We start from the raw sequence: 27,317 nt of genomic DNA, 5'->3' as shown, positions 1-27,317 counted from the left end.
TGTATATTTTCTCTCTCATATTTCAGGTTTTCTACTTGCCTATGGCTCTTTTTATTCCTCCATCAGTATATGCTGTTCATCTCCAGTTTAATCTCCTTTACCAGTTTTGGATACATACAGAGGTAAATCAGGTTTTTAAGCCATACCTAAACAGTTTGCCTGGAGCAGTGTCCTGGAAATCCACTAGCAACTGATTTATTGTGTAAGAAAAATCTTTGTCTGACTTCTTTAAGGGGAAACATCTGTTCAGTTTTATTTCTTTTTCAGAATATATATTGCAAAGTTTATAAGAAGCAATGAGGCCAGTTGGTCCCAATTAGATTTAAAAAAAAATTAACTGTAAAGAATCAAAACTTTTTACTATTTTAATACTATATTTTCCTATCTCACAGCTTATTAAATATTTCTGGCTGATATTGAAACTGATTTCATTTCTAAGATACATATTTCAGTAAAAATAGTTAGAAAAACAATAGTGCTTAAATATTTAGTTTTGACTTGAAGTCAGATATTGCCTTTCTCAGATAGCATCTAAATTCTCAAATAAAAACACATTCTGCGATTGTCTGATCACCATATTTGTGTGAGTCTACTTGCATGTCTAAACACATGTGCGTGTTCATGTAAACTATAACTATGTTTTACATACTTAGAAAAGGAATAATCCACTGTAATTAGTACGTAGATTCGCACACTTCTCAGGTAGTTGAAAGAGTCTTGGCTTTAAGCCTTCTCCATCACACTACACCCTAGATGTCTATGGCTATCCTATCTCACATATGTGTAGCATTGATTGTCTCTGCCATCACTAACTTCACTTCTTTGGTTATGCTGGCTTTTGTTGTGCCGTTGTCACTCAGCTTGGGCAATCATGTGTAGGATTAACATTAGACTATGTTTACTTGAAGTGCATGAGATGGGTCACTGGTAAGTTGTTGCTGTTACATTGTCAGTGAAAAAATGAGATATACTGCTTCCCTGCTGATGGCTGCCATCACTTCTGTGTGGCAGAAGCATTCTGTGAAGTGCCATCATTCCATAGACCGGTATTAATCACATGGCTCAGTACTTGTGGGGCAATTTGTTTCTTAAGCACTAAAAATGAAATTGAGAGGTCTGTGCATCACTTAAGTCCCATTAAGCCCTTAAACCCTTAATAGGATATAAGAGGGATATATATGGTACATTGGCCTTGTGTTGGTGCTCCGCACAGGAGTGAATTTCACTCTTAATTAATAATTAGACCCTTATTAGTAGATTATTGAGACACTAGAAAATTAGTTAGTCCTTTGGAATGGTCACAGTTTGTTGTTTAAATACTTGGATCTGTTTACTGTATATATTATTGATACTATTAATAATAATTAATAACTTGTATTACATTTAGTTTCAGCTTTGTTCACAGCCCTGTTATGCTAGGCAATAGACAAACACAGTTCCTGACCTGAAGACCTTAACAGACAACACAGAAAAAGGGAGGGAAAAATGCAGTAACCAATGGACTATTATCTCCTTCATTTATAACTATGACGATATTGTTAAGATGTTGCTGTAATTTCTGTGAACACGCACTATAGGCATGATCCTGCAAAGTACTATTTCTGTGAGGCTTGGAGTGCTCTGAATTCTCCCTGATATTGGCCAGAGCTGAGGGAGCTGGATATGTCTACGCTTGTCTAGAGAACTTTGGTCTTGCAAAACCCTTATGATGCCAGTTACACCCACAGAATTACTACCAAACGTGCAGAGGTTCAGCCATTGTTGGTACTGCACTGAGCAAAGCTAAACATGGTGTCAGCCACTGCTGTGTCAGTCAGCACCATTGCAGTGCTAGTTTAGAGTACGAGGACAAGGGTGGCAGCTGAAACATTTCAGTTGGCTCTGCCGTTGCTATATTATAATGCCGTGCCTGTCTCTGGATCCTCGTGAAGAAACAAAAAGAGAAAAGTATTTTTTGTATTTTGAAAAACAAGAAACTTCACAGGAAAAACATTTAACAAACCATCCCCTAAAATAGAGAACAATTTGCTCTCTTTCTCAAGCACTGACACCCACATGTGTCAGTGGTCATTGTAAAATGCTCCTGGGTGCCAGGAGTACATTTGATTGGAGGAAGAGGATTGACCTAGGAAGCCTCTGCAGAGATGATATGAAGGTGTGACAGTCACCTTTGTGTCTGACAAACTGCGTATTGAACCAGGGATCTCCAGAGCTGAAAACATGAACTTCTATGGCTTGAACTAAAAGTCCAAGGCTCTCCAGGTGAAAGCAGATTTGTATCCTCTGAGGATCAGGCATGGATTAGGCGGATCTGAAACACACACACACCAGTGGCTTACAAAGGCAGAGTACTTGGGGCTACATGCACATATCTTCAACCAGAGCAGACACAACTGGAAGCAATATTGGATTATACCAATGGGGCTGGCAGCCAATTATAAACAATTAGGAAGGAAATTGTAGCCAATAATTTGTTAAACTATGTGTATTTTACCTGCTATATTGAATTATGTGACAACTTTTATAATAGACTTAACTAGTGATAAATATTAACTATTAGAGCTGATTTTTTATATATTTTTGATTTTTTTTATATTTTATACATAATTTTCATGAAAAATTATTTTTTTTACCCATTCTAATTATCTTACATAGAATATAATTATATGAGAAGATTTATTATATAGTATGAATTTAGGTCCCGATACTGCAATAACTCTGTGAACAGACAGGTGTGTCCTTGCAGAGCCCCATCTCATGGTTTTGCATCTGAATGCAGAGCCTGATGAGAGTACAGGCCTCTCTTTACAAAATCAGGGCCTAATATTGTTGTCAGCTATGGTTCTATAAAGCACCTGCTGCAAGTAGCCGTACTGGGAATGTAATCCCCATGCAATTCTTCTGCAGTGGTTAGAAGGAGTCCGGTGTGTAGTCACTTGTACACATGAAAATACAAGTCTAGTGTACTCTTAATACACCACTGCTGTTCACCAGCATAAATTGTAACAGTTCAATTCTCCAATGTAGAGCACTTCCCTATCAAGTAGGGTGACCAGACAGTAAATGTGAAAAATCGGGACCAGAGGTGGGGGGGGGTAATAGGTGCCTATATAAGAAAAAAAACGCAACAATCGGGACTGTCCCTATAAAATCGGGACAACTGGTCACCCTACTATCAAGTCCAAAGTTTGCTTTTAGAAACATTAGGCATAAATGTCTGCAAAGGCAGGATTAGGTCCTAAGTGTGACATGGACAAAAATACTATGAAATCTTAATTTTAAAATTCTTGTTCGTGCATATTAGCTGTTTCGCCTTAAGAAAAACAAAATATGTCCAATCCTTTGATATTGTTTTGTTCCACAACACTGAAAGATTAGTTTAGGTTATGCACTAAATATTAGTACAGGTTGTGCACTAAAGACAAACAATTTCATCTTTAGTCAAACAAACAAAACTGAAATGATTTTTTAGTAATAGGAGAGAGGAAGGAAACTGACTTCTGATGGGAGGTTTTTTTTAATAATTTATAAAGAATTAAATGTCTATTTTCAAATTCAGTCATTTAAAAAAAAAGTAGAGAAGAGATCCTTCTGCACTGAGACTTTGTATGCCACGTTTCAGTCTGGAGCAAATGTTTATAGCTGAAGTATAAACTCCAACGCTTCCCCAAACTTGATCTTAGTGTTTCCATTATTACATCACCTGATAAATGAGGTTTCTGTCAACATCATAACTTTCAACTTTCTCCTTATCTGTAGTACTAGTTTCTGTCCAGCTTTCCCACCAGAAGAGCAAACAGGATCTATTTTATTTTAAATCACGCAGATCATGTATTTCTGTGAAAACAACATATGAAGTCCCAAGGGTTAAAAGTGTCCACTCTTTGCTTCCCAACTGGACTAGCTCAACCCTCCGATTTCTTCTCCGTATTCCTCCAACCTAATAGGTAGGCACTTACATGTGGCCTTTTAGGTAAAATACCTACAGTTTTCTAAGCATTATAAATCTGAACACTATACTAAACTGTTCAGCTAGTTACAATTAAAAAAAAAACCCTCATACCAAAATCATAATAGGCTGTTACAATGAATAAAGGATTCTTGCTGTTTATAAAGAAAGGGTGCGGGTGTTACAGTGGCAGAAATGGAGGTAATTTTATTCAGACGTTGCTCTGTGACAGTTGTGAACAATATATTTATATTCAATTGTGTACTTCCATTACAAGAATCTCTTTTCAGAGGGTTATCTCTATTGCAAGGTTAAATCACATATGCATGCTTGTCTGAAATGCTCTCAGAAAGTCCCTAAAGAAGTCCTTTGTGAATAGATAGATGGCACTCACATTCCTAGGATTCTCAAATAAATCTCATAATAGTGTGTTTAAACCAGTATTCATTAACAGATGTTAAAGACAAATGCTGAAAGAATGAAAATAGATTTTTGTAATGTTGCACAAGAATAGGTAAAATGAGTCAAGAAAAAAGAGGGCCCAATCTAGCTCCTTTTAAGTCAATGGAGAAACTCATTCAGTTGGATTAAGATTCATTTCTTAATGAATTGGTAGAAATGCCTATCCAATTAAACCATTCTCTCCTGAAATGAAGAGAGTAAAATGAAATTACCTTGGTCCAAAAGCATGAAAACAACTTTTCAGTAGCCATAAAATGTTTGTCCAGCTACTAAGAGACAGAAATACTTTATTTCAGTTTATTTTCACAGATGATTCAGAAGGTTCACATTAAACTATATCCTTCCATTATGCCTTTAATTGAGCCAATAAATTAGTCCTGTTTATAACCTGACTGTGGAATGCAGAAGCTGGTTTCTGTGGGTTTAGCTGTAACTCCATGGATGTCAAATCATATTTGGAAAGCAGCAACTGAACTAATCCCTGTTAATAGTAATTATGGTGACACATTATTCTTTGCCTGTTTGATCTTTGACATACATTAGTTTCTGCTTAATTTGCTAATTTGGGGAAGGATTGTGAGTTGCTCCACACAGCCTAGCATGGAAGTAAAATTGCCTAAGGCATCTCTTAGTCCTCTGTGCTGCCTTCTTGCATCATTGGTCTGCATGAGGGGGAAATGAAAACTTATGGGGTCATTGCTGCTAGCTTCAGATGGGTGGGGAGATGACCACGCATGGCAAGTGTCTTGACTCTGCCCTGTGCCGGCTGCCGTGGAAGGGATTCAATCTGCTACTGGTATTTGCCAGTTATAAATTAACAGAGAGAATGTTAAGGGGTGACTTGATTACGGTCTGCAAGTATCTACATGGGGAACAAATATTTAATAATAGGTTCATCAGTCTAGCAGAGAAAGATCTAACACGATCCAATGGCTAGAAGTTGAAGCTAGACATACTCAGAATGGAAATAACAGTGAGAGTAATTAACCATTGGAACAATTTACCAAGGGTAGTGGTGGATTCTCCATCACTGACAATTTTTAAATCAAGATTGGATGTTTTTGTAAATGATGTGATGTAGGAATTCTTTTGAGGAAGTTCTATGGCCTGTGTTATACAGGAGGCCAGAGAAGATGATCACAGTGGTCGCTTCTAGCCATGGAATCTGTGAATCGATTAATTACTTCCTGCCTTGGAGCTGAGATGATTACATTTTTAATCATAGACTGATAGAAATTAGAACTGGATTTATCAGTTGAAAATGTTCTGTCAAAACTGTTTTTCACAGGAAAATTGACTAAATTGATTAAACAATTTTATTTTGGCAAAAGTATTTGCTTTCTGCCCAAAATTTTCCCTTTTGTTGAAAAATGAATACCTGAAAATTCAGCCCCAAACTGAAATATTTAGGTCAAAAAAATGTTTTGATTGGAAATGCTGCTGCAGTGTCTCATGGGAGTTGTAGTGGAGGTACCTCATGTCCTCATTGTCCCTGAAAGGCCACACCACCCAATTGGACTATATCTCCTATGATGCACCATTGCCAGGGACTCCCATGAAGCATGACCTCTCCTTTCCAAGAGGGGAAACCATGGTCCTTTACAGAAAATGTAGTTCAGCCAGGGCTTGTAGAGAATTGGAGCATGAAGCACCTAAATTATAATTCTCATAAAGCATCATGGGGCATTTCCTAATTAAAATATTTTGTATTTTGCTGATATTTTCCAGTATTCAAATTTGTGCTGTAAAACTGATTTTTTTTTTCCAGGTCATCCAGGCCAGTGGTTCTCAAAGCCGCTCCACCGCTTGCTCAGGGAAAGCCCCTGCTGGGCTGGGGCAGTTTGTTTACCTGCCACTTCCGCTGGTTCGGCCAATCACGGCTCCCACTGGCTGCGGTTTGCTGCTCCAGGCCAATGGGGGCTGCAGGAAGGGCGGCCCGCACATCCTTCAGCCTGCACTGCTTCTTGTAGTCCCCATTGGCTGGAGCAGCGAACCGCAGCCAGTGGGAGCTGCGATCGGCCGAACCTGCGGACGTGGCAGGTAAACAAACCGGCCCAGCTTGGCAGGGGCTTTCCCTGAACAAGTGGCAGACCAGCTTTGAGAACCACTGATCTAGGCCACCTGCCTGGCATTGTAGCATTGTTCTCTACGGTATGTCTTCTAGTGCTTTTCTAGTCTCTAGGGGCCAAATTGTAGCCGGTGTTTGCACGTATGAATACACCAAAAGAACTGCAGCCAGAGGGAATAGTTATGGCTCCCTTAAAATCTGCAATAGACTATTCTATATGCTATTCTGCATGTGCTCTATTTGGGCAGAGAGGAGATGGTGTGCTAAAGCAGGGCCTGTAGGCATGTTCTGCGTGTGCTAATGTGTATGCCTCCTAAGTAACTCGAGCCCCATGTCCCAGGCTGATTATCCTAGCTCTGAATACTACCTAACTTGTTTGAGTTCAGGGGCACAGCTGTGGCGAAATCCTGAAGTTCTTGCATGGGTAAACTCTCATTTGAGTCTGAAATGAAAAGAAACGAGGGCCAGATTCAGAAATACACCTCTACCTTGATATAACGCTGTCTTTGGGAGTCAAAAAAATCTTACCGCATTATAGGTGAAACCATGTTATATTGAACTTGCTTTGATCCACCGGAGTGCGCAGTCTGCCCCCTCGGAGCACTACTTTACCATATTATATCCAAATTCGTGTTATATCGGGTGGCCTTATATCGAGGTAGCTGTGTACTTTCTTACAGTTCTAAATCCAAAATAAATTACAATATATGGTCAACAAACCCCCTCCCAGATCATAAGTAAAATACATACTGCTAGGTAAAGGAAATACAATCTTACACCAAACAACCCATTAGTTATCATGTAATTGCTGAAAGTGTGCGTGTGTGCGCGTGAGAGAGAGAGAGGTGTATGTTTAAGGCAAGCAGACATTGGTTATGATATCTCAGGAAATCTATTTGGGACACAGATCTAATGGTCAACACATAAAAGAATCCCATCTGACTTGGAAGTCAGCAATAGCATATGGAAAAACAGTAACAAAACATCGGATATTAGAAAAATTACTCATTTATTGATCCCTAGATCCCAGTCAATGCGATCACTTAAAAATTTCTTTGTGAATTTTCTTTTTCATATGTATACATTCCTTATCCACTGTGTCTGTGATACTCCCACTGAAGTCAATGGAAATTTCATATGCAGAATGATTGCACGAACAGACATGTATATAACTAATAATTCATATCTGAAGGATTGTTTTAAGTAATCAGTTTCTTAAAGGAATACTGTCAGATTAAATTGATCCAAAAATGCATTTGCTAAATAAATAAATAAAACAAAAAATTGCTTTGACAAAACATTAGGCTAACACAAATATTTCAATTTAAAAGAAACTATTTCCTATGAAATAATAATAAAAATTTCCCAGTCATGTTTGCAATCCCAAAACTGAAGTTCCATGCTAATAGGTAAGAATCTGAGAGCATGAATTTGCAAAGGCTTATGCATGTGCCTTAGGGCTTGTCCACACATGGAGCTAGTCAGGAATAGCTATCGCACTTTTCATTCACACCCTTCCTTAATCCAAACTAACTTTCAAGTGTAGACAAGTCTTAATTCTATGCACTATGGTTTATCCCAGTGAAGTTAATGGTACTGCCGACAGTGAGTAAAGTTAAACATGTGCAAAAACCTTCACGGGTTCATGGCCTTCAGGTGGTATTGAATGAAACTGACTAAAAACCAAATGTGAAATTGACTAGGCTGTTTTATTGTGTAAGTTGAGAAATATGCAAAAAGTAAGTAGGACATAAACAGTGAAAAATAGTCTAAAGTAACAATGTGGGTGAAGTAATATCCGTGTAGCTTGAAAGCTTCTCTCTCTCAACAGCTGAAGTTCGTCCAGTAAAAGATACTACCTCAATCACCTTGGCTTTTTAATATCCTGGGACCAACATAGTTACAACAACACTGCATACAATAATGTAAAGTGTTATTTGTAAGGACATTTTAGATAGTGGGAAACTGTCAAGTTAACAATGATGTCACCTGAAAAGGCCACACATTTTAGTATTAGTAAAGAGAATGATAAATTCCAAGGATCAATCTGATAATTTTTGTGTAATTAAGATTGTATAAGAATAAAATTTAGCTACTAATGGGAAATATGGAACTCACCTGGTGAACAATTAGTAAAGAGAGCTCTCCTCCTTGACTGGTCTCAATAAGTTAGTTCCTTTAGCATGGGGGAAAGTCCTTGTTTCCCCACAATTCAAGACGTGGGACAAGAAAATCCTGCAAATAGTGTGCCTAGTTCTGTTTGGTATGCCCAACAAAAACCAGATATAGGCAAAGAATGTCGCTAAGACTGGAATAATTTAATGGCATCTGTCATTTAGAGCCTGAAAACATTGACATTATTATAATTTGATGTTTAAAGTTGTACCTCTCTCACCCTTATTGATCCAAATGATTTAACTGGGCCTCTTATAAACAGGCCACCTCGCGCTGTAGTTGCTGTAAATATTTTGGAATTGTATTGTTTTGTGCAATCTTTTAAAACATCAGGAAATTAGTTTAACAAACAAGTGCACATTAAACTAATTACCATTGTGACTTTGGTGCATGGATGGACCACATTGTGAATGCCACACTCAGGGCAGACTGCAAGAAATAGTGCAGACAATCCCCCAGACTGGTGGGTTATTCTATAATTAGATTCACCAAGCCAGTAACAAAAGAGATTCTGTAGTATCGCAGTGGTTAACAAGAAGCCAAACACAGTCTCCTTTAGGCATTCCAGCCATTGGCTCCCATCTAGGCAACCAAGTCTAATATAGTAAGAAGTTATTAAAACCCTATTCACCGTAAATCAAGTTTTTCCAGTCCCAAAGTATCAAGCACATTACTCCCCAGGTCATGAATATTTCAGATCTTACCCAAATACACGCTTACAGCCAATCCTTAATAACTAAATCTAAGATTTATGAATAAAAGAAAAAAGAAAGAAGAGAGTGGTAAATGGTTAAAAGATCTATCTATCTATCTATCTATCTATCGATGACTTTCAGTGTTCATAGATCAGGTTTATAGCAATGATGTTATATCTGCTGGCTTGTAAAGTCTCTCTGGAATCAGTTCAATTGGTTATATTCCAATAGGCAGTTCAGGTGTAGAGTCTGTTAGAGTTTTTCCATAAGAGTTCCAGGATAGCTTGGGTAACTTGCTGAAGACCTCGGTCCTAGGAGATCTTCCCTGTTAAAATTTAAGCAGACCTAAGATGAAAGGTTCAGGCCTGAGGCTTCTCTTTTATAGTTAAAGCAGACTGGGCTCTGACAGGCCCCTCTACTACATGGGCTTTGATGAAAGTGAGCGGACAGTTTGTGATCTCTTTTCAATGGGCCATTCAAGCTACCAGGATAGTTCACAGGTGGATTACTATGTGGAAGTACAAGTTTTGAGGAGAGATGAGGACAATAATATTATTATGCCACAAGTCTCATCTAAATGATAATTTTCCTTTTTGATCTCCAAGTCTATAGAATCAATAAAGCATTATAAGACGGGAACGGGATTTAGCATCCACAAACTAATTAGATCACATTCTTAGATTTCTAATAGGATGCAGGTAAGCATAGATGCATTTAGCACTTACTCCTTGTTTCTCTACCAATACTGGCAAATGGGTTAAAGATTTAGGCTACTTAACATGGCTTTGATAACTATCTGCAAGAAATGGCTCTGTTTACCACTGCAATACCCTTTTGATATGTCCTTAAGAATTGCTTACAAGTCACCAGGTTGCTGATCTTTTTAATCCTTACTGGCCCAGCATCAAATTGTATAAAGAAATGCTAAGCTCACAGAATTAAACTCCAATCCCACTGACATTTTACAATTTTATATTTAGAGACCCCAGCCACATCATACAGTCCTTCAAGGAGACTGTGCTTATATTAGTTAGGGTTTTAAGTCCAAATAGGGAACTTAAAGGCACTCCCTATATAATAGGCTGCCAGTGCAAGTCCCAGGTTATCCTGTGCCACACAGAAATACAAAGTGCAAAGGACTGCACTTTAGTTAGGCTGGAACCTTAGTCTGATGTGGGTGTTTTTAAACTGTGTCAGAGGTGTCTAGAGCACCCAGTCATATTGGAAGGCAACACTTTCCTGAGTGTGCATAAAGCCAATAAGTCAGATCAAGTACATCTTTCACATTTCATGGGATGTGTTCATTAAGCTGAGGAGGGGTAATCAAGCTGCCTAGCAGAATTTCTCATGGAGTGTGTTTGAAACATTTAACTTCCAATAGTAGTACTGAAAAAAGTGACTGTTCGCATGTGCTTGCTCTCTCCCTTAGTTGCTCCACTTAAAATCAGGGCCGTCCTTAGCCATAGGCAGAATAGGCAGCTGCCTAGGGCACCACTAGGTCTGGGGGTACCGCTCTGCTAGACAGATGGGAAGCAGTGGAGCATGTGAGAGAAGGGCTGCTGGGTCCTAGAGAGAGCCGAATGCAGCACAGTCTGAGGGAGGGGATTGGCTGCTGGGGTCTCTGGGAAGGGGTGGGGGAAGGAACTCACCTGTGAGTGTGACTCTTTCTCCCAGTTTGAAGTGAGGCAGGCTCAGCGGCTCTGGCAGTATTCTTTGTTGTCCCCCATAACATCCATTCTTCTCCCCCCTGCCCCACAGAGCACCCCACCTTTCTCTCTCCTCCCATGGAGCACCCCTCTCTCCCCCCTCCCCTCCCTGGCTGCCTGCTGAAGAATGAAAGTGGAAGTAACTCACTTCCTTGGCAGGCAGCCAGGATTGGAATAGTCGCACAGGTCTGGGCTGGGGATAGCCAGATAGCATGTGTGAAAAATCAGGACAGGGGGTTGGGGTAGGGTGAGCAGATGTCCCACTTTTATGGGGACAGTCCCAATTTTGGGGTCTTTTTCTTATATAGGCTCTGGTGCCTATATAAGACAAAGCCCCAAATATTGGGACTGGCCCTATAAAATCAGGACATCTAGATCTGGTCACCCTAGCTGGGGAGCGCGTCTCTCCCCTGGGCGGAGCTGCACAGGGCAGGATGAGCTGCTGTGGCTCCTTGGGTGCCCTGCCCCGAGATCAGATGCTTGTGCTTTTTAAACCTTCAACCCAAAGGTCCAGGTCTCTGGCGGTGCGAAGTGCCTACCTTGGCTGTGTGATCCGGCACCTCGAGGGTTGCTGCTTGCTGTTGCCATCATTGCACCCTAACGAGGTGGGATTTTGGGGTTCCTGTATTTTCCCCCTACTCTCCTCCTCTACTTCAGCAGTTGGACAGCAGGCTAGGGGGTGACGCCACACCATGAAAACAGTGCTGTGTTGCCATTTAGATGTCATTTTAACCAATTTGTTTGTCAAAAATGCTTGCTAAAATCCTTATTCAATTTCAATTTAAAAAATCAATATCTACCAAAAAACAGAAAATTAAGTTGTTTGACAATTATTGTGACAAAGTTTGTATGGGGAAGGGAGTGGGCTAGTTTTCATCAGAAAAACAAATGTTGACTGACTTTCCTATAGCCCTGTTACTCGCTAAATAGAGCTTCCAACAACAGAAAGATGCTCATCTCCTTACTTAGTGTTAGAGCAGGCGTGCCAAACTTCAACAGCCCACGAAACCTCTTTCACTTCCTTGTGAAGTGTCATGAACCTCCTCCTAAAAATGAATATTTTTCAGGGATTTAAGTTTAAATTTCTTCAGTGTGATGGATGCCCAACTGCCCGTCCCACTCTTCCTGGGGCTCAGGCTGGGGTTTCGCGCTGCCAGCTCCCCACTGATGGGGGCAGGGCTCAGTTGCAGCCCAACTCCCGCCCCACTCTCCCATTACTCGGGCCTGCCAGCACCTGCACAGAGCAACGGAGTTCAAGGTGCCGGCTCCCTGTTGACTACCCGGAATCGGGCTGCCAGCAAACTGCCCCAGCCCCGCTCACCCGGGGGCTCAGGTGTCTGCCGCCGAACCTGGTCCCACCTGCTGTCTCCAAGCCTGGGGTCCTGCGCCGCCATTAGTGAAATTTTTGTGCGCAAATCCCCTGTAACGTTCTGCAAACCTCCGGGTTTGTGAACCCAAGTTTGGGAACCACTGGTGTAGAGCCAGGGGTTGCAAACTATGGCACACATGCAAAGGTGGCCATGCCACTGATTTTTGATGCCTCTCGGGGTTTCTGGCTGCTGCCCCATTGCCAGCCGGGGTCCTGGCCGCGCGGCCCCACTCAGCACCCACTGCTGGTCTGGGGACCCCCAAGGAACCTCCAAGCTGGCAGTGGGCTAAGCAGGCTGGTGGCTGAGACCCCGGCTGAGCCACTCAACCCACTGTTGGCCTGGGGTTTCATTCACCTCAGCTGGCAGCAGGCTGAGCGGACTAAATTCAACAAAATAAGAAAACAAGAAGCAAACCAATGACAAAGTGCAGGAACCTAGAGAGCCTCCTGAAGCACGGTGATAGTTTTGATTTAAATGGACTTGAACTGTACGAAGAATTGAGTACACTGTCATCAATGTTGCCACATGCAAAATCAGTGATGGACATTGTACAGTTTATTTATACCAGCAAACTTGTTGATATATATATATCCTAATGTGTACATTGCCACTCGTATTCTACTGACAATTCCTGTAGCAGGAGCATCAGGAGAACAGACTTTCTCAAAACTAAAGCTCATTAAAAACTATCTCCGCTCTACAATGAGTCAGGAACACTTGACTAGTCTTGTTATTCTTGCAATCGAACAAGACATCACTTTGTCATACGATGACATTATTACTGATTTTGCAGCCCAAAAAGCCAGAAAGATTGCATTTAATTAAAAACAAATCCTTGTTTCAATACTTCTTCATAGAAATTTCCAATAATATGTTGACAAATTAAAAAAAATTGTGTTATTTGCATCATTCTGTCAAATCAGAATTTTTTCTATAGTGCTACTTCTTTAGTGCTAGTCCATCAGCATTACAGAGGCTTCACTACGTTAAACTGGTTTTAATAAGATGCATGTGGCAAGTTTTCCAATACTGTAAGCTTATGTTTGTGTTGCTCAGATCAAGTCAGGCACAGGGGCACCAGTTTAATAATCCTGTCTAGGGCACCATAAATCCTAAGGACGGCCCTGCTTAAAATGACCAATTAATGTAGGTTTTCTGTCATTTTAGTTGGTTATATTGATTGAAATAACACACACACACTTACATGCTCATCTGCCCTTAAGAGAAGGCTGGATTAGTCATTTTTTCCAAAGAGAAGTAGAATCCCCTATTGAAAGTGTTAACTGAAATATTCACATCAGATGCCAACTTGATTCAAACCTTGACCTCCTGGTTGAGAGGTAAAACAACTATGAGTGACAACAATCTGCCTTCAAGATAATTTATTATAAACACATTTTTGAAACCTGTGTGTTTATTATATAAACATACCCTAAGCCTGACTATCCATTAAAGCTAGGCTTTCACCTCCTTCTACAATACAGATTTATCAGAAATTCACCCCCTATGAAACTCTTTATGATCCCAACTGGCCTGATTCCTTCAGCTTGTTTTATTTCCGAACTATAAATATTGTTTTTTCACTCCTCAGTGTGGAAATTTGGCTACCTCCATATTACATGCTTACTGGAGTAGAAAACTGCCTAATCAGATAGGAAAACAGTTGGCGGTGTATAAATCAGGGTTTGCCGAGGATTTCAAAGTGTGAAACTGGGCAGACGAGCGCATATCCTAGGAGTTCTGCCTTTCCCTAGCTTCCCTGTAGAGATTTCACATGGCAGATATGGTCACGAAGGCCATCTGTATAAATACATGGGTGTGTTGTCTTGAATTAACACAACAGTGTTAGTGGGGAACGCAATTATTTTTTTTATTTTAACATTTCCTCACCAGATGGTCTCAAATGTAAATTCATCTACAAATAATAATAATAATCCTGATCATCTTGATTTTGGTGAGGAAATTGCTAGTAATAAGTGCTTGAGTACCAGTTAGCCCAGCAAATGAGCTAATCCTAGATTCAAATTCATCCATGGTGTAATTTCCCTGGCAGCAGTGGCATTGAACCAAAGATGAATTTGACCCTTGCTATCTATAGGTCAGTAATGCTGGGGTATTTGAACCATCACTGAGTTATAAGCACTCTCTCCTAGACTTACGGTGAAAAATTCCCTTTTTTCACAAATGGTTTTACTGTAACATTGCCTGTTTTACTCAGTCTACATTCTTTTCTAACATTCATGTCGAAATAGAGCTGAAATAAAGATTCATGTTGTAGTGGTGACAGGAGGAGTTGTTACACAAGATGTAAAGTTTCCCTTGGATTTCATGTCACGATTTTTTCTCATTATTTAAACAAGAACTGCATTGAAGTGGTGCAGGTACCAGGCAATAAAGATTTCCCTTGGTGCTGACAAACCTTGAGACCGCAAATGGAGGTGCTTACATGCCACAAGAGAGGTTGCTGCATTTATATTCTTTTCCTCCACTCTAGGTTTTGCTGTCACAATGGAAACATCTTTATATAAATATGTCCCTATATAAAAATTATATATTTCCAGTTATGTACCATAGCTTTATTTCATTGCCAAAACATTTTGATTAATAATATGTGGAAGGAGTTTCTGAGGAGACAACTTGGAACCTGTCAAGTGTATTAAACTGGCGTTGGGGAATTACTTTAAAATATTTTAATTGTAATTCTGTTACATTGTGTAGCAATAGCTAAGCACAATAGCGGAGAGGTGGTCTGTTTGTTAAAAAGAAATCAGATGCAGAATACATGTTTTGTGAAGAATTCTGAATGGAGCTTTTGTAAGTGGCAGATTTAAGATACCTGTGCATTTGGCTCATAAGCAGTTTATTTCTAAAGTCCATTTGCAAGAGGACTGTCAAACGAGACTTTTTTGTGGCTGTGGGTTTTTAAAAAACAAACAAAATAACAAGCAAAATGGACTTTTATTGGAATCCTGCAGTTCATCTATGGGTCGCTGATAGGGGAATTGAGGTGCACGTGGTGTGCTAATTCAGGGAGGAAAAATTGTAGACAGGACTTGATTTAGAACAGTAGGTGGCTGTGCATAGAAGGCAAACACAGGCATAATAAAACAGCCATTTTGTTCAAAATAGGGATGAGGTCACAGTTGGACAACATATTGGACTTTATTTAACATATTAGTAGCTATTGTTTTGCTGCATTTCCAAACTAGCTGCAAAAGGATGTTGCAGAGAACAGGCTTGCTTTATATATACATCCTTACGTGTGAACTGGCACGTTTTATATCAACTCACTCACACTTAGATACACTCTCTCACACACATGCATGTGCGCACACACTTTCTCTCCCCCATATCCTACATCCTTAAGTTTCTCTTTAGTACCAGCTAATCTTTTGACACTTAGAAATTAAGAATTTTCAAAGACAGAGATCAAAAACCAAAAAAAATTGCTTGTGCAAAAATTGCTACATCCTTTTTCCTTACAAATATATTTTTTTTAAAATTCTTTCATGGAAATACATTTTTCTCTTATATAAAATGAAATTTTGGGGGAAATTCTGGTTGTCTCATTTATGACTGATAAAGCAAATTGAAAAATGAAAATCTATTTTCACAAAAAAATTCCAAATTTGAATTCAAAGTGTTTGGAACTGACCCTTTAAAAAAAAGTAAGTTTTTAAATAAAAAACTTAAATGTTATTGAAATCTTTTAGAGAGTCAAGGTGGATGAAGTCATATCTTTTATTGGACCAACTTCTGTTGGTGAGAGAGAGACAAGCTTTAGAGTTTACACACAGCTCTTCTTCAGCTCTGTATAAACTTGAAAGCTTTTCTCTCTCACCAACAGAAGGTGGTCCAATAAAAGATATTACCTCACCCACCTTGTCTGCCTAATAGCCTGGGACCAACATGGCTACAACAATATTGAATCTTTTGTTTACTGAAAATCCTATTTATGGTAAATAAAAAAAAATTGATAACCATTACGGTAACACATTAAAAAAAAATTTGAACATGAATGATGTTTTTTTGTGAAAAAACAAGATTGTGGCAATTTTTTTGTGAAAAAGGTATTTTAAAAGGCCATTTTTGAAAATAAAAATATTCTATCTAAAGTTTCAGCCAACTCTAGTGATTGGGATAGAGCAACAGTTTTTCCTTTACTGCAAGGTAGAGCCATAACACGAGCACAAGGGTTTATTGCCATTGATATTACCAATAGCGATCAATGTCTTACAAAGGGCATAACTGTACAGAATCAAGATGTGGCGAGATGTCTGTGCTAGGAGCTGAAGGTTTTGCTAACGAGACATTACACTACCCCTGTTGTACAGATGAAGTAACTGCTACTGGTTCACATCCTCCTCCTCTCCTGTTTGTCACCTACTTCATTTTCGAGGAGACCGTTATAACTTGATGTATTCATGTTTAAGACTGTTGCACGTTTATTCATGTGAAGTTAAATCCTTTTATCCTTACTGAAGTGAAACTCCCCTTGACCTCATTTGGTGAAGCGGGAGGCAGATCCTCAGACTGTGTAAATTATCAAAGCTCCATAACTAAACAGTTTACTCCACCCAAGGATCTGCCCCTGGGAGTTTTGCCTCAGTAAGGATGGCAAGATTTGACTCTTAGAATCCGATTCAGCAAAAATGTCTGACTTCTTTACTATGCACGACTGCAGGAACCTTGAAAAATGAGCTTTCCAGATGTGTGTTTTTCCACTGGAATAGAGCCCTATATAGTGTACATGAGGATAATGTTTGTAAAGTAATTGTCATTTTATTATTTAGTAAGAATTCACAAAAGAAGTAGAAATATCACTTAAAGCAAATGAAGTTTCTAAAATGAGTGTAGTTTTGCCTCTAGATATTAAGTGAAAATGTATTTTTCGTTGCATCTTGGCAGAAACTTGGGTTTATGTTTTGCTGCTTTCAATATGTCAGGCATTTGTTAGGTCGGGGTCTGCAAATCTTCAAGAGCTTTTCAGGGTGAAAATAGAACACTTGTGATTGCAATCTTAGAGAATATTTTAATCAGTGTGTCACTACTGTTTCTCTGCAGTAGAGGTGAGTGTGGTTGAGTAATAAATTGAAAAATGGTACTCTAAAGCATTAATCATTAACAATGCAAACTTGCATATGTCATTGCTCAAGAAAGACTGTGCTGCAGCTTAGGGTTATTATCATGAGAGATTGCATTTTCCAAAGAAAATACTCTCATTAGCATTAGTCAAATGTATTTATTTAAAATGTTACTCATATTCCTGAGATTCCCTGGGAGGGAGAAGACATGGAGTGTTACTTCAGCACAATGAGGTACAGTTCAACCTTTTGGAGGATAAATTTTATTAGCCATTTTTGTGTACAGTTTTAATCAATTGGACATTAAAAACTGTGAAGGTATCCATGTTGTCAATGCCTTATTATAACCTACCTGTAGACTGAGAGTTGAAACCACTAACCCACAAGTTTGCATTGTGCTCCCCACTACGGTACTCTTAAGTTTGGCTTGAAAAGATATATATTTAAATATTTAGTTAAAATCATATTGAAACTAAGTGGGTCATAGTTAGGTGTGGTCTAGTAGATAAATCACTTATCTTTCAGGTGTTGGACTGAAGTGCAAGCCAGTTCTTTGACTCAGATTATATTAATTTAGTGGTCAGATCTCACATAGTTTAAAACAGTGGGATTTGCTGCTTGAGAGAGGATGGAAACAGAGCTAGCCTGAATGATTAATTGTTTCTCACCCTTAGGTGGTCTTTTCAGGCTTGAAATTATTTGGAGACAGCATTTGGAAATTCAAATGTGCTTGCTTATATTGTCCTTGGCTTGTGAATATAAAATATAAAATAATAAAAAACCCTTTGGTATTCCAGCCTTCATATGCAGAACTTCCCCTCACAACTGCGGGGGGAAGGGGAAGGCTGTGACAGATAAAAAAACAGTAAAGTTAGAGTGTTCTTCACCTGAACCAATCTGCAGATTTCCACACTGCTTTAATTTTGGCTGTATACCACACTCAATCTATTCATTGGCCAACACCAGTTTTGTTGGTGTTTATTTTTACACCACATATTCAGCCAGGGAAAGACGAATAAGTATAAAATGATTCTCTTCTTCCCATGTTGACCTTCTCCTGATGGAGGATGAAATCTATCTGCAAAAGCTTCAGTTGATGCATTTTAGCAGAATTTTATCTTCACTTACACAGGTGCAGTGGCTGTAAGCAGAATTGGGGTGCTTCCAAGTTTAAGGGGCTGATCGTGTAACCTTACATGCAAACCTTACCCAGTTAGACCCATTGAAATGATGGTATCTACTCTCATGGGCAATGACTGCCTGCCTCCCTATCTTATCTGGATTCTGTCATCTCCATCATTTTGAAAATATTACAGAGCACCGATCGTTGTAGTATTTAAGCATGAAATACAGTAAGTAGGTTCACGCAGAAAACATCCGTAGAGGATGACATAACAGATTCTGCTCTTCACATTTCCTGGGTTCTAGGAAGCTTTACTAGGTGGGTTTGGTTTTTTTTTTTGCTAATGGCGAGTAATCACAATGTCAAATGATCAGTCATGTGCTCTGAAGATTGATACATTCTCTTTAGACGATGAGTAGGTTTACTTATGGGACTGAGCATTTCTGGAACGGGCTCTAATGGAGGTGATTTTGCAGCCTAGACTAGAATTACGTTTAGTCTCTGAAGGGCTCAGGTGACAAAGGCTACGTGAACAGGTAGCAAATGTATGAATAGAGCCCTATGGAATTATGAGCAATGTAATAAAATTGCAATAGGCCAGCAATTTATTTTATATATTAAATGATTAAGCATAGAAAACAATTCCAATTGTAGTTTGCTTTATGGTGATTTTACTATACACAAGTTTTATACAAATTCCTATTATGTAGTAGTTGACAATAGAATATAACAGTTTTAGTACGTTATGTTAGCTTGTATGCTGTTCCTTTATGTAAGAACCTTCCCAGATGCAGTTCTCTTTGTAAGGGAAAATTAGCTTCCTTATGTGTGTCCCTTCTGCCAACTTTTCCTCCTCTTTTTGCTTGATTTTACACAGCCAATGCCAATTCATTTACAAGATAATTTTGTTTAAAGGTAGTTAACACCCTTGGACCTCTGGAGCTGATTCTTAATACTCCCAGTCACCACAGAGTTCACCATGGTAAGCAATACCATGTTGTCTGATTTTCTATTTTTTGTTTTCTAACTATCATTATTTATATTATATTTAAAATGTACAGAAAGGAGGAAATGTGACTGGTGTTTTTAAAAAAAAACATTATAGGGAGAACAGTAATAATCACTCTAAGGTTTCATAAGGACTTTTATTAAAACCTTTTAGCAGTGAGTTATAACTTCAAAACATTTACGTGTCAAACTAAAATTTTTCAAATTGGTTTCTGTCCAAATGTGAATTACTAGGGACAGTTTGTGCAAAACAATTCAGCATTTGTGAATATGAGAAGTGTGATGGGAATAGCAAATCCGTCTCTATTGTTAAAAATAAATAAATATGGTAACCCATTTTCAACTGTTCTTGCACCTTAAAGTCAAACACTCAATATCAGCATATCATTGGCTCTGTTTTAGAAGAACTGCATTTAGCTGTTCCAGTTTTCATTCTACTGCATTATTGAAAAGCCCATTTTGCACATGTGCAATACAACTGATATTACTTTTTTTCATAATTTTCAGTGATATTCAGAGTCAGGGTAGGCGGTAGTGTACATATGTGATTGGGAAATATGCACTGAATAAGGCGGGGCTCCAGAGGCTCATCCACCGGGCAACTTGCAAGGCTCATTCACTGAGTATCTTGTAAAGGGCAGAGATAATAAGTAGAATAATAACAGGGAGATGGAGAAACATAATTTACTAATTTGAATCACACTCAAATATAACTAAATGTACAGCGGATATGTAGCTGTTTATTATAGCTATGTGTTAAGTGTTTATGGCACTGTACAGATATTTAAAAGAGTGGGTTCTGTAAGTGTCCAATCTTGCAAGTTTGCATAAGTATTGACTGTCCAAATTGTGGTCTCATTTTCACTACTATAAATCCAGAGGGAGCCTATCCACCCTGAATCTAATCAGGTTTACACTAGTGATGCACAGGTTTAACTCCATTGACTTCTCCAGAGTAATCCAGTTGGGGTAACTGAGGGAAGAATTTAGTTCATTGACTTTAATGGGACTACTTGCACATGAGGTAAACTTAAAGACGTGGAGCCCTGTACTAGATAGAGAGATTGATCCTGCTTGCAATTAAGTCGTTAGCAGAGATCCTCGTGATTTAAGTGAAGGGCGAGATCAGGTCTATAATATAGGAGGTGTACAGGAGGCAACAGGAAGTCATTCATGAGATCGCTGTACATATTTTGTGCATATTTGGCATGTATCTTGTTAGCTACAATTTGGATAATTTTTGGTGATTTTTCTATTTGTTTGTTTGTTTTTTAACTTTTGTATGTACATACTGTGATACAGCATGGCCAGAGGGCAGCAGGAGAGTGTTAGCAGGGAGCCTTATTCCCTGCAAGGGGAGGAAGGTTTGCTATAGATTAACTAGAGCACCTGAAGCCAATTAGAGCACCAGCAGTCAGTCATGTGATAAACCCCCCCTGCTTCAGTCAGACAGTATGGGAGTTGGAGCAGGAAGGTTTAGTTGGAGCAGAGAGCAGTTTGAAGGAGTTGGAGAAGAGAACAGTTTTGAAGAGAGACAAAAGGAAAGTTTGGAGGAGTGTTGCAGTGGGCTGAGAAATCCAAAAGAAACCCTAGGTAAGGGGCACCTGGCCTGTGTAGAAGGAGGGCAAGAAGCCCCTTCACAAGCTGAAGGGCAGGAGAGGGAAGTAGCCCAGGGGAAGAAACCGCTAGTTCAAGTGGTTCATCACAAACCTCAGGGCCCCTGGGTTGGGACCTGGAGAAGAGGGTGGGCCCAAGTCCCTCCCTCTCCACTCCCCTCCCCTCCTCAAGGACACTAGTAGGGTAATTAAAATACTGGTTCGGAGGCAAGCAATGGCGCCCTGAACCTTCCCCAAAGAAGAGAAAGCGTGAGACCCAGCATAACAGTACTGGCAATTTGCCACAATACATATTGGGGTAAATCCACCTCAGGCATCGTTCCAGGTAAGTTGCAATAATGATAAATATGTTTTTACCCTGAGCTATATTTTAGTAGTCAGATGTAAGGCATAAGAAAAGTTATAGCTGGTTAACAGTGGATGGTTAGCCATCTCCTATCTCGGTTAGTAGGTAAGAAGATCAAACTTACAAAAGAGATTCACGACTTCAGTTGAAGTTTGTAGAATTCACAGATTTTTCATAATTGCACTGAATATTTTTTTTATAGGCAGAAATCCTTACTGCATTGACAAAAATTATGGTGGTACCCTCATTATTTGGGACAGAATTTTTGGTAAGTGGAATAAATTGCTGTTGCTAATGTTAATTAATGTTGCAAACAGGAAGTTTTATGCTCTTAAAATGGATTATTTTTCCTCCTTCCAGGAACATTTGTGGCAGAAAATGATAAAGTTATATATGGCCTAACACACCCAATAAATACATTTGAACCTGTCAAGGTCCAGGTAATGTATTTTTTCTTATTGAACTTATATATTTTAACATGAACTTATGTTCAAAAAAAATGTACATTTTTGAAAGACTGGAGGCAAACTATACTGTACTATAGATTGTTTTGTAATTATTTGAAGTGTTTACTGTAACTTTGGCACACGTTAGTGGTTTAAACCATTTCATATAAACCACATATAAAATATTTCTGCAAATCTCAATTATTATCTTATCATTTCTCGCTGTAGTATATTTCAGTGTTCTCATAAGGATGAAGGGTTCAGCTGTACACACTGGTGGTGAAAATGCAGTGGGTGAAAATTATTCATGTTGTGACGCCACTGAAACCAGTGGATTTACAAAAGGGATGAGTTACATTCATGTAATGATTAGTCTTTTGCCCTGCTAAATTAGAATAACCTTCTTTATGAGCAAGTGATAGAGATACAAAGTGTATTTTATTTGTTACATATATCTGCTATAAATATTGCTCTTTTAGAAGCAATTCCCCAATCTAATGTCTTATATAATTTGTTTTTAACACACTTGTTTATTACCTTTGATATTCAGGGTGTCCCAGAATGATTTATTAAACAGTGAATTAATGATACTGTTGGCAGTAAATGCAGCAGCCAACGTGTGCTCAGTAAAAGCTGAGATACAGTTTGAATATTAGAATCTATTTAATTGAGGAAGATTGTTGGCTAAGGGATGACAATTATCTTTGCCTCTTTTCACAAAACCCAAAAGGTTGTTTACCTTCCACTTGTTTCAAACCTCATTTCAAAGATAATGGGGAGGTACAGGATGAGAATCAGAACAGAATCTAGTCCAGTGTTTCTAATACTGCAGTTCCTCTTTTGACTGTATGACTAATCCCTGCTGTGGAACTTAAACCCACATCCTGGCCCAGAAAACAATGTTCTACCAATAAATTATTCCGATACTTGATGTGAAACATGGGGGTTTGTGAGTGGCATTTAGACCTAGAAATAGTTACACGTAGAAGATTCCATTCAGAACTGTTAATGAAACATTTCTGCATTTTCACTGGAATTTTGAGTTCTCAGAACCTCTGAATATCTGTCCCTTGGTAAAGCAGGGTAAAGTACATGTTTTGCTAAATTGCTAGTTTTCCTAATAAATATGGACAATTACTTATGTCTTCACAGTTATGTCACTTTGCTTATATATGGAGCACATTTTGGGCCACACCTGGATTCAGTAATAAGCTCTCTGTAATATTCAAAGGCCCAGGTTGGGGACCAGGAAAACCCAGACTCGGCCTTCCTGAGGAAATCCCAGTGGTAAATTGAATATATAGAAGGCTTTCAGTTGCATATAATTTACTTGCCTTATTAATGCTATTGGATCAAGGTTAAAAACTCTACTTGCACCATCTTAAATTAGCAGTATTAGAGAAGAGGGAAACAGAGACTTAAGGAAATTGGAAGTTTTAGCTGTGTTTTCTCTTTATATTTGAACAAAAGAGTAGACACATACAGACTTTTATACTTCAAAGATCTTTTCATCATTCATTTGAGAGATATTTTCAAATGTTTTTCGTAAAGTAGCACTTAAAAAAATCTTGATCTTCATCTATTTCTCACAATAGATTATGTATATATTTTGATAACAGCAGTCTTCCCTTTCTTCCCCATATTTCTAAGTGACTAGTCAAATGCTGTTAAATATGACCCTTAATCACTTGGTATTTGCAATTAACCTAGGTACTAAAGGATAACATGATGAAATAGATTACTAATGAAGACTATTATCTGTTTTGATGCATCTAGATCACGGGAAAAGAGGTTCCATTCAATCCCAAATTGCCAATATATCTTTCTGTCTATACAGTAGTACATTTTGCCTTGATGCTGGGCTTTTATGTGGACCTGTTTGAGACCCAGGCTGTAAGTAATTCACACTTTTAGTGAAATGAAGTGTTTGATGTTAGCAAAAAAATGTCTGGTGTGATATTTTTAATGTTAAAATTGAAATAATAAGAGATTCTGTAGAGGCCTGATTCTATTCTCACTTATGTTGCTATAGTCAGAGTAATTCTACTAAAGGGGGAGGGATAGCTCAGTGGTTTGAGCATTGGCCTGCTAAACCTAGGGTTGTGAGTTCAGTCCTTGAAGGGGCCACTGAGGGATCTGGGGCAAAAAATCAGTACTTTGTCCTGCTAGTGAAGGCAGGGAGCTGGACTGGATGACCTTTCAGGGTCCCTTCCAGTTCTAAGAGATAGGTATATCTCTGTATATTATTTTTATTTTTTAAGTTAATAGACTTGTACCAGTTTAAAACCAGTGCAACAGAGATTGGAATGGAATCATGCCTAAGAAATGTGTCTATAATGATGAAACTAAAATATACTCTGTGGCAAGGCACCTTCTCGGTCTCACCAGCCTCAGCTGTTTTTAGCCTTGGCAACATGAGCCTGGGGTAAAACAGCCCCTCTTGGCTGCACAGGGGCTATCTGTCCTTCTCTCAGCCAGTGTTTTAGGCTTTTTTTTTTCTCCCTTATGGGAGGGAATGTAGCTTCCCCTCCTGGTGAGGCTTGATGTCTTGCTGCTTCTGGCCTACTGGCAGCTTGACTCCCCCTCTCCCCCCTCCCTGGGGAGGGTTTAAAAAGGTCTCAGGCAGCCCTTAGTTGGAATCAGCTGATCCTAATTGACCTCAGGTAACCCCTTTTCAGCTGAACCTGTAGCCACTCCTCCCCAGTTGATAGGGAAGAGGGCCTTTTACCTTCTGGGACTGTTTTCTACCCTGCCCTTACAGTTGTCTGTCCTGAGTTAATCACAACTCTATAATATGAATGATATTTTTCCCCTTCACAAACAAATTAGGGATTAAGTTTTGTCTGCAATACCAAGAATTTTCTTTTTTCCCCCTTTAATTCAGATATCTATCAGCCTGCTCTTCAGATTTTAGCATTGTTACATAGCTATATAAATGCATAAAGTTTAAGATAATTCAAGTAAAAAGGTAGAACGAAGCCAACTTCTTGGAATTACAGATAAAAGAATTAACATCAACATTTTCAAAAACGAATTTGGGTGCTTGAGTTTGTGGTTGTCCAGTGGTAGAAATTTAGAGGCCTGATTTTTTAGAGGATAAGTGCTGGGCACTTTCTAAATATCAGTCCTTACTGAAATGTCTGAAGTTGGGCACCCAAAAATGTAGGCTTCCAAAATCAGTAGTCATTTTTCAAAAAATCTTGGTCAAAATATTTGTGTTGGTTCTCCGGTTCGAATGCTCCTTCTCCAGTACACAACATGTAGGGCAGGAAGATGGTCTGAAACTGCAACAATGAGTTGGGGCCTGCATGGTGGCAAGCTACAAGGTATGATCCCATGGCACCATATAGCCTCCCAAAGCCATTCAGTACCAAACAGGTAAAGTCTGAATAGCACACAAAATAGAGATTGTACCATTCTGGTGGAGAGAAGTTAAAGAACAACTATTTTACACAGCATCCCTGCATAATCTTAAGTGAAAAAAGTTAACTCTGCTTGAACTAATATCAACTTATTCTGCATACCTTATGACCTCCCCAGAAGGTCATGTGTGTCTCCATGGTAATATGGTGCACGGCTGCGGTGCCATTTCTGAGGGCATGGACTAGAGCTACAGTGCAAATGAGAGAGAGATCAGTTTCTGGTGTCATGTACTGTGGCTCTCCAGACTATGAATGATTTTCAGGCCATGTGCCCTGCCACCAGTAAATCTGATTGACCTAGGTGTGCATACAGTGGGTCTTTGCAGCAGCAAGAGCTATAGTGTATTGCACATGAATTCCTCCCTGGTTCCTCCTCCATTCCCAGGATGGGGGAATATGTGGCCCCAACTATTTTTTGTACTATCATTTACAACTGCAGCTGTTTAAGAAGTGCTGTCAAAGGATTAAAGGAAGTTTAAATAAAACCAAGTCCTTTAACATTATTCTTTCAAATTCTCCACAGTTTTACAAATGAACCATCCTGAAGGTTCACTGTTGTAAATTTAAAGTTGCAAAATGAGCAGAAAATGACCTGCATAAAACATGAGGTAATGGGGTAATAGAGAAAACAGGAAGAGAAGTGTCCATACTTCAGGAAATAAATGCCAAAGAAGGTGAAGAAAACAGTGCTGGACAGAAGGCCAAGTTCCTGGATCTTTTTAAAAATACAGAGGGGAAACTGTCCCAAGAAGAGAGCACATATATGAATAACGTAACTTGGCAAATTCTTCATTTAGTATCAGTTTTCCTGTACATTGAGTTATGAAATGGTTGTAGACAAAACTGGAACTTTCTGCTTGGCTACAAATTATGCCATAACCATGGCATAGCTCCATAAATGGAAAGAGCTAACTGTTTTCCTAATTTTGGGGGAATAAGTTCCATTTCATAATAGCAATAAGACACTGGAGCAGCACACAGTTATTACATTCCTCATGTGATTATAGTCACTCAGTCTTTGGTTTCATGTCCTTTAAAAGTGTTAAGTTTTTCCATACACAAAGAGCAGCCATATACCTTCAGTGACCTTTAATTTAACTTAAGAAAACAGCAAAACAAGAAAGAACAAATTATAAATTTTCTGCAAGAGAGAGCCCATTGTCTCTCTTTTCTCCATAGCAGTCTGCACAACATTCTGAGAATAAAAGTTACTGCTGAGCTCTGCACACCAAGGTCTGAGCGAAAGACAATGGGCTTTGGATCAGTGCCAGAGAAAATCTTGGAAATGTAAAACTGCAGTACATTAAAAACAAGTCATCCGTTTCATAACTGCATCTACTACAAAAATCACTCAAAGTGTATCTTAATCAACGCTTTCTGGAGTGTCTGATTGCTGATTGATACTATAGCACATGATAATATGTGTACTTTCGTTAGATTGTTAGTACATGAGCAGTTTTGATAAGAACATGTCTCTCAAAGGCTGAGAACATAGTCATAATCTAATGCAACAGGACATCATTGGGTGGTGTACATCATCCTGTATTTTTAAGCACTCACAGAAGTTTTAAGGGTTTTCAGATAAAAGCCTCTAAATAGAGAAACTTAACAAAGCTACCTCCTTAACCCTGAAACTGAATTATGCATTAGTGCTGCTAGATGAGGAAACATAAAATATGGTACAGATTGTTAGCATTCGGTAAATTCTGAAAGGTGCCAGCACCTTTCATAGGGGCTGAAGCTCTGCAACATGCCAGGATGAGAAATACTTTTGTGGAACACTTCACAAAAATAAAATAATCTAAAATCCTTTGAAACGAAAAGTGAATTTGGAAACTGACTTTTAT

General features: G+C 38.9%; 1 protein-coding gene across 1 annotated transcript in view; it reads left to right on the top strand.

Annotated features, from left to right (window-relative positions):
• The window catches only part of AGMO (alkylglycerol monooxygenase), a 302,821-nt gene that overhangs the window by 128,642 nt on the left and 146,862 nt on the right, over nt 1–27,317 (top strand). The window contains exons 5-10 of the mRNA XM_032784099.2: nt 27–122; nt 19,548–19,614; nt 21,805–21,870; nt 21,963–22,042; nt 23,201–23,335; nt 23,825–23,941. Coding sequence (XP_032639990.1) covers nt 27–122; nt 19,548–19,614; nt 21,805–21,870; nt 21,963–22,042; nt 23,201–23,335; nt 23,825–23,941 — 561 coding nt within the window. The remainder of the gene's footprint in view (nt 1–26; nt 123–19,547; nt 19,615–21,804; nt 21,871–21,962; nt 22,043–23,200; nt 23,336–23,824; nt 23,942–27,317) is intronic.

Source organism: Chelonoidis abingdonii, chromosome 2 (assembly GCF_003597395.2).
Source record: "Chelonoidis abingdonii isolate Lonesome George chromosome 2, CheloAbing_2.0, whole genome shotgun sequence".
NCBI classification, from domain to species: domain Eukaryota; kingdom Metazoa; phylum Chordata; order Testudines; family Testudinidae; genus Chelonoidis; species Chelonoidis abingdonii.
Note: the sequence above shows the minus strand (reverse complement) of the source record. Positions and strands in the feature narration are given on the sequence as shown.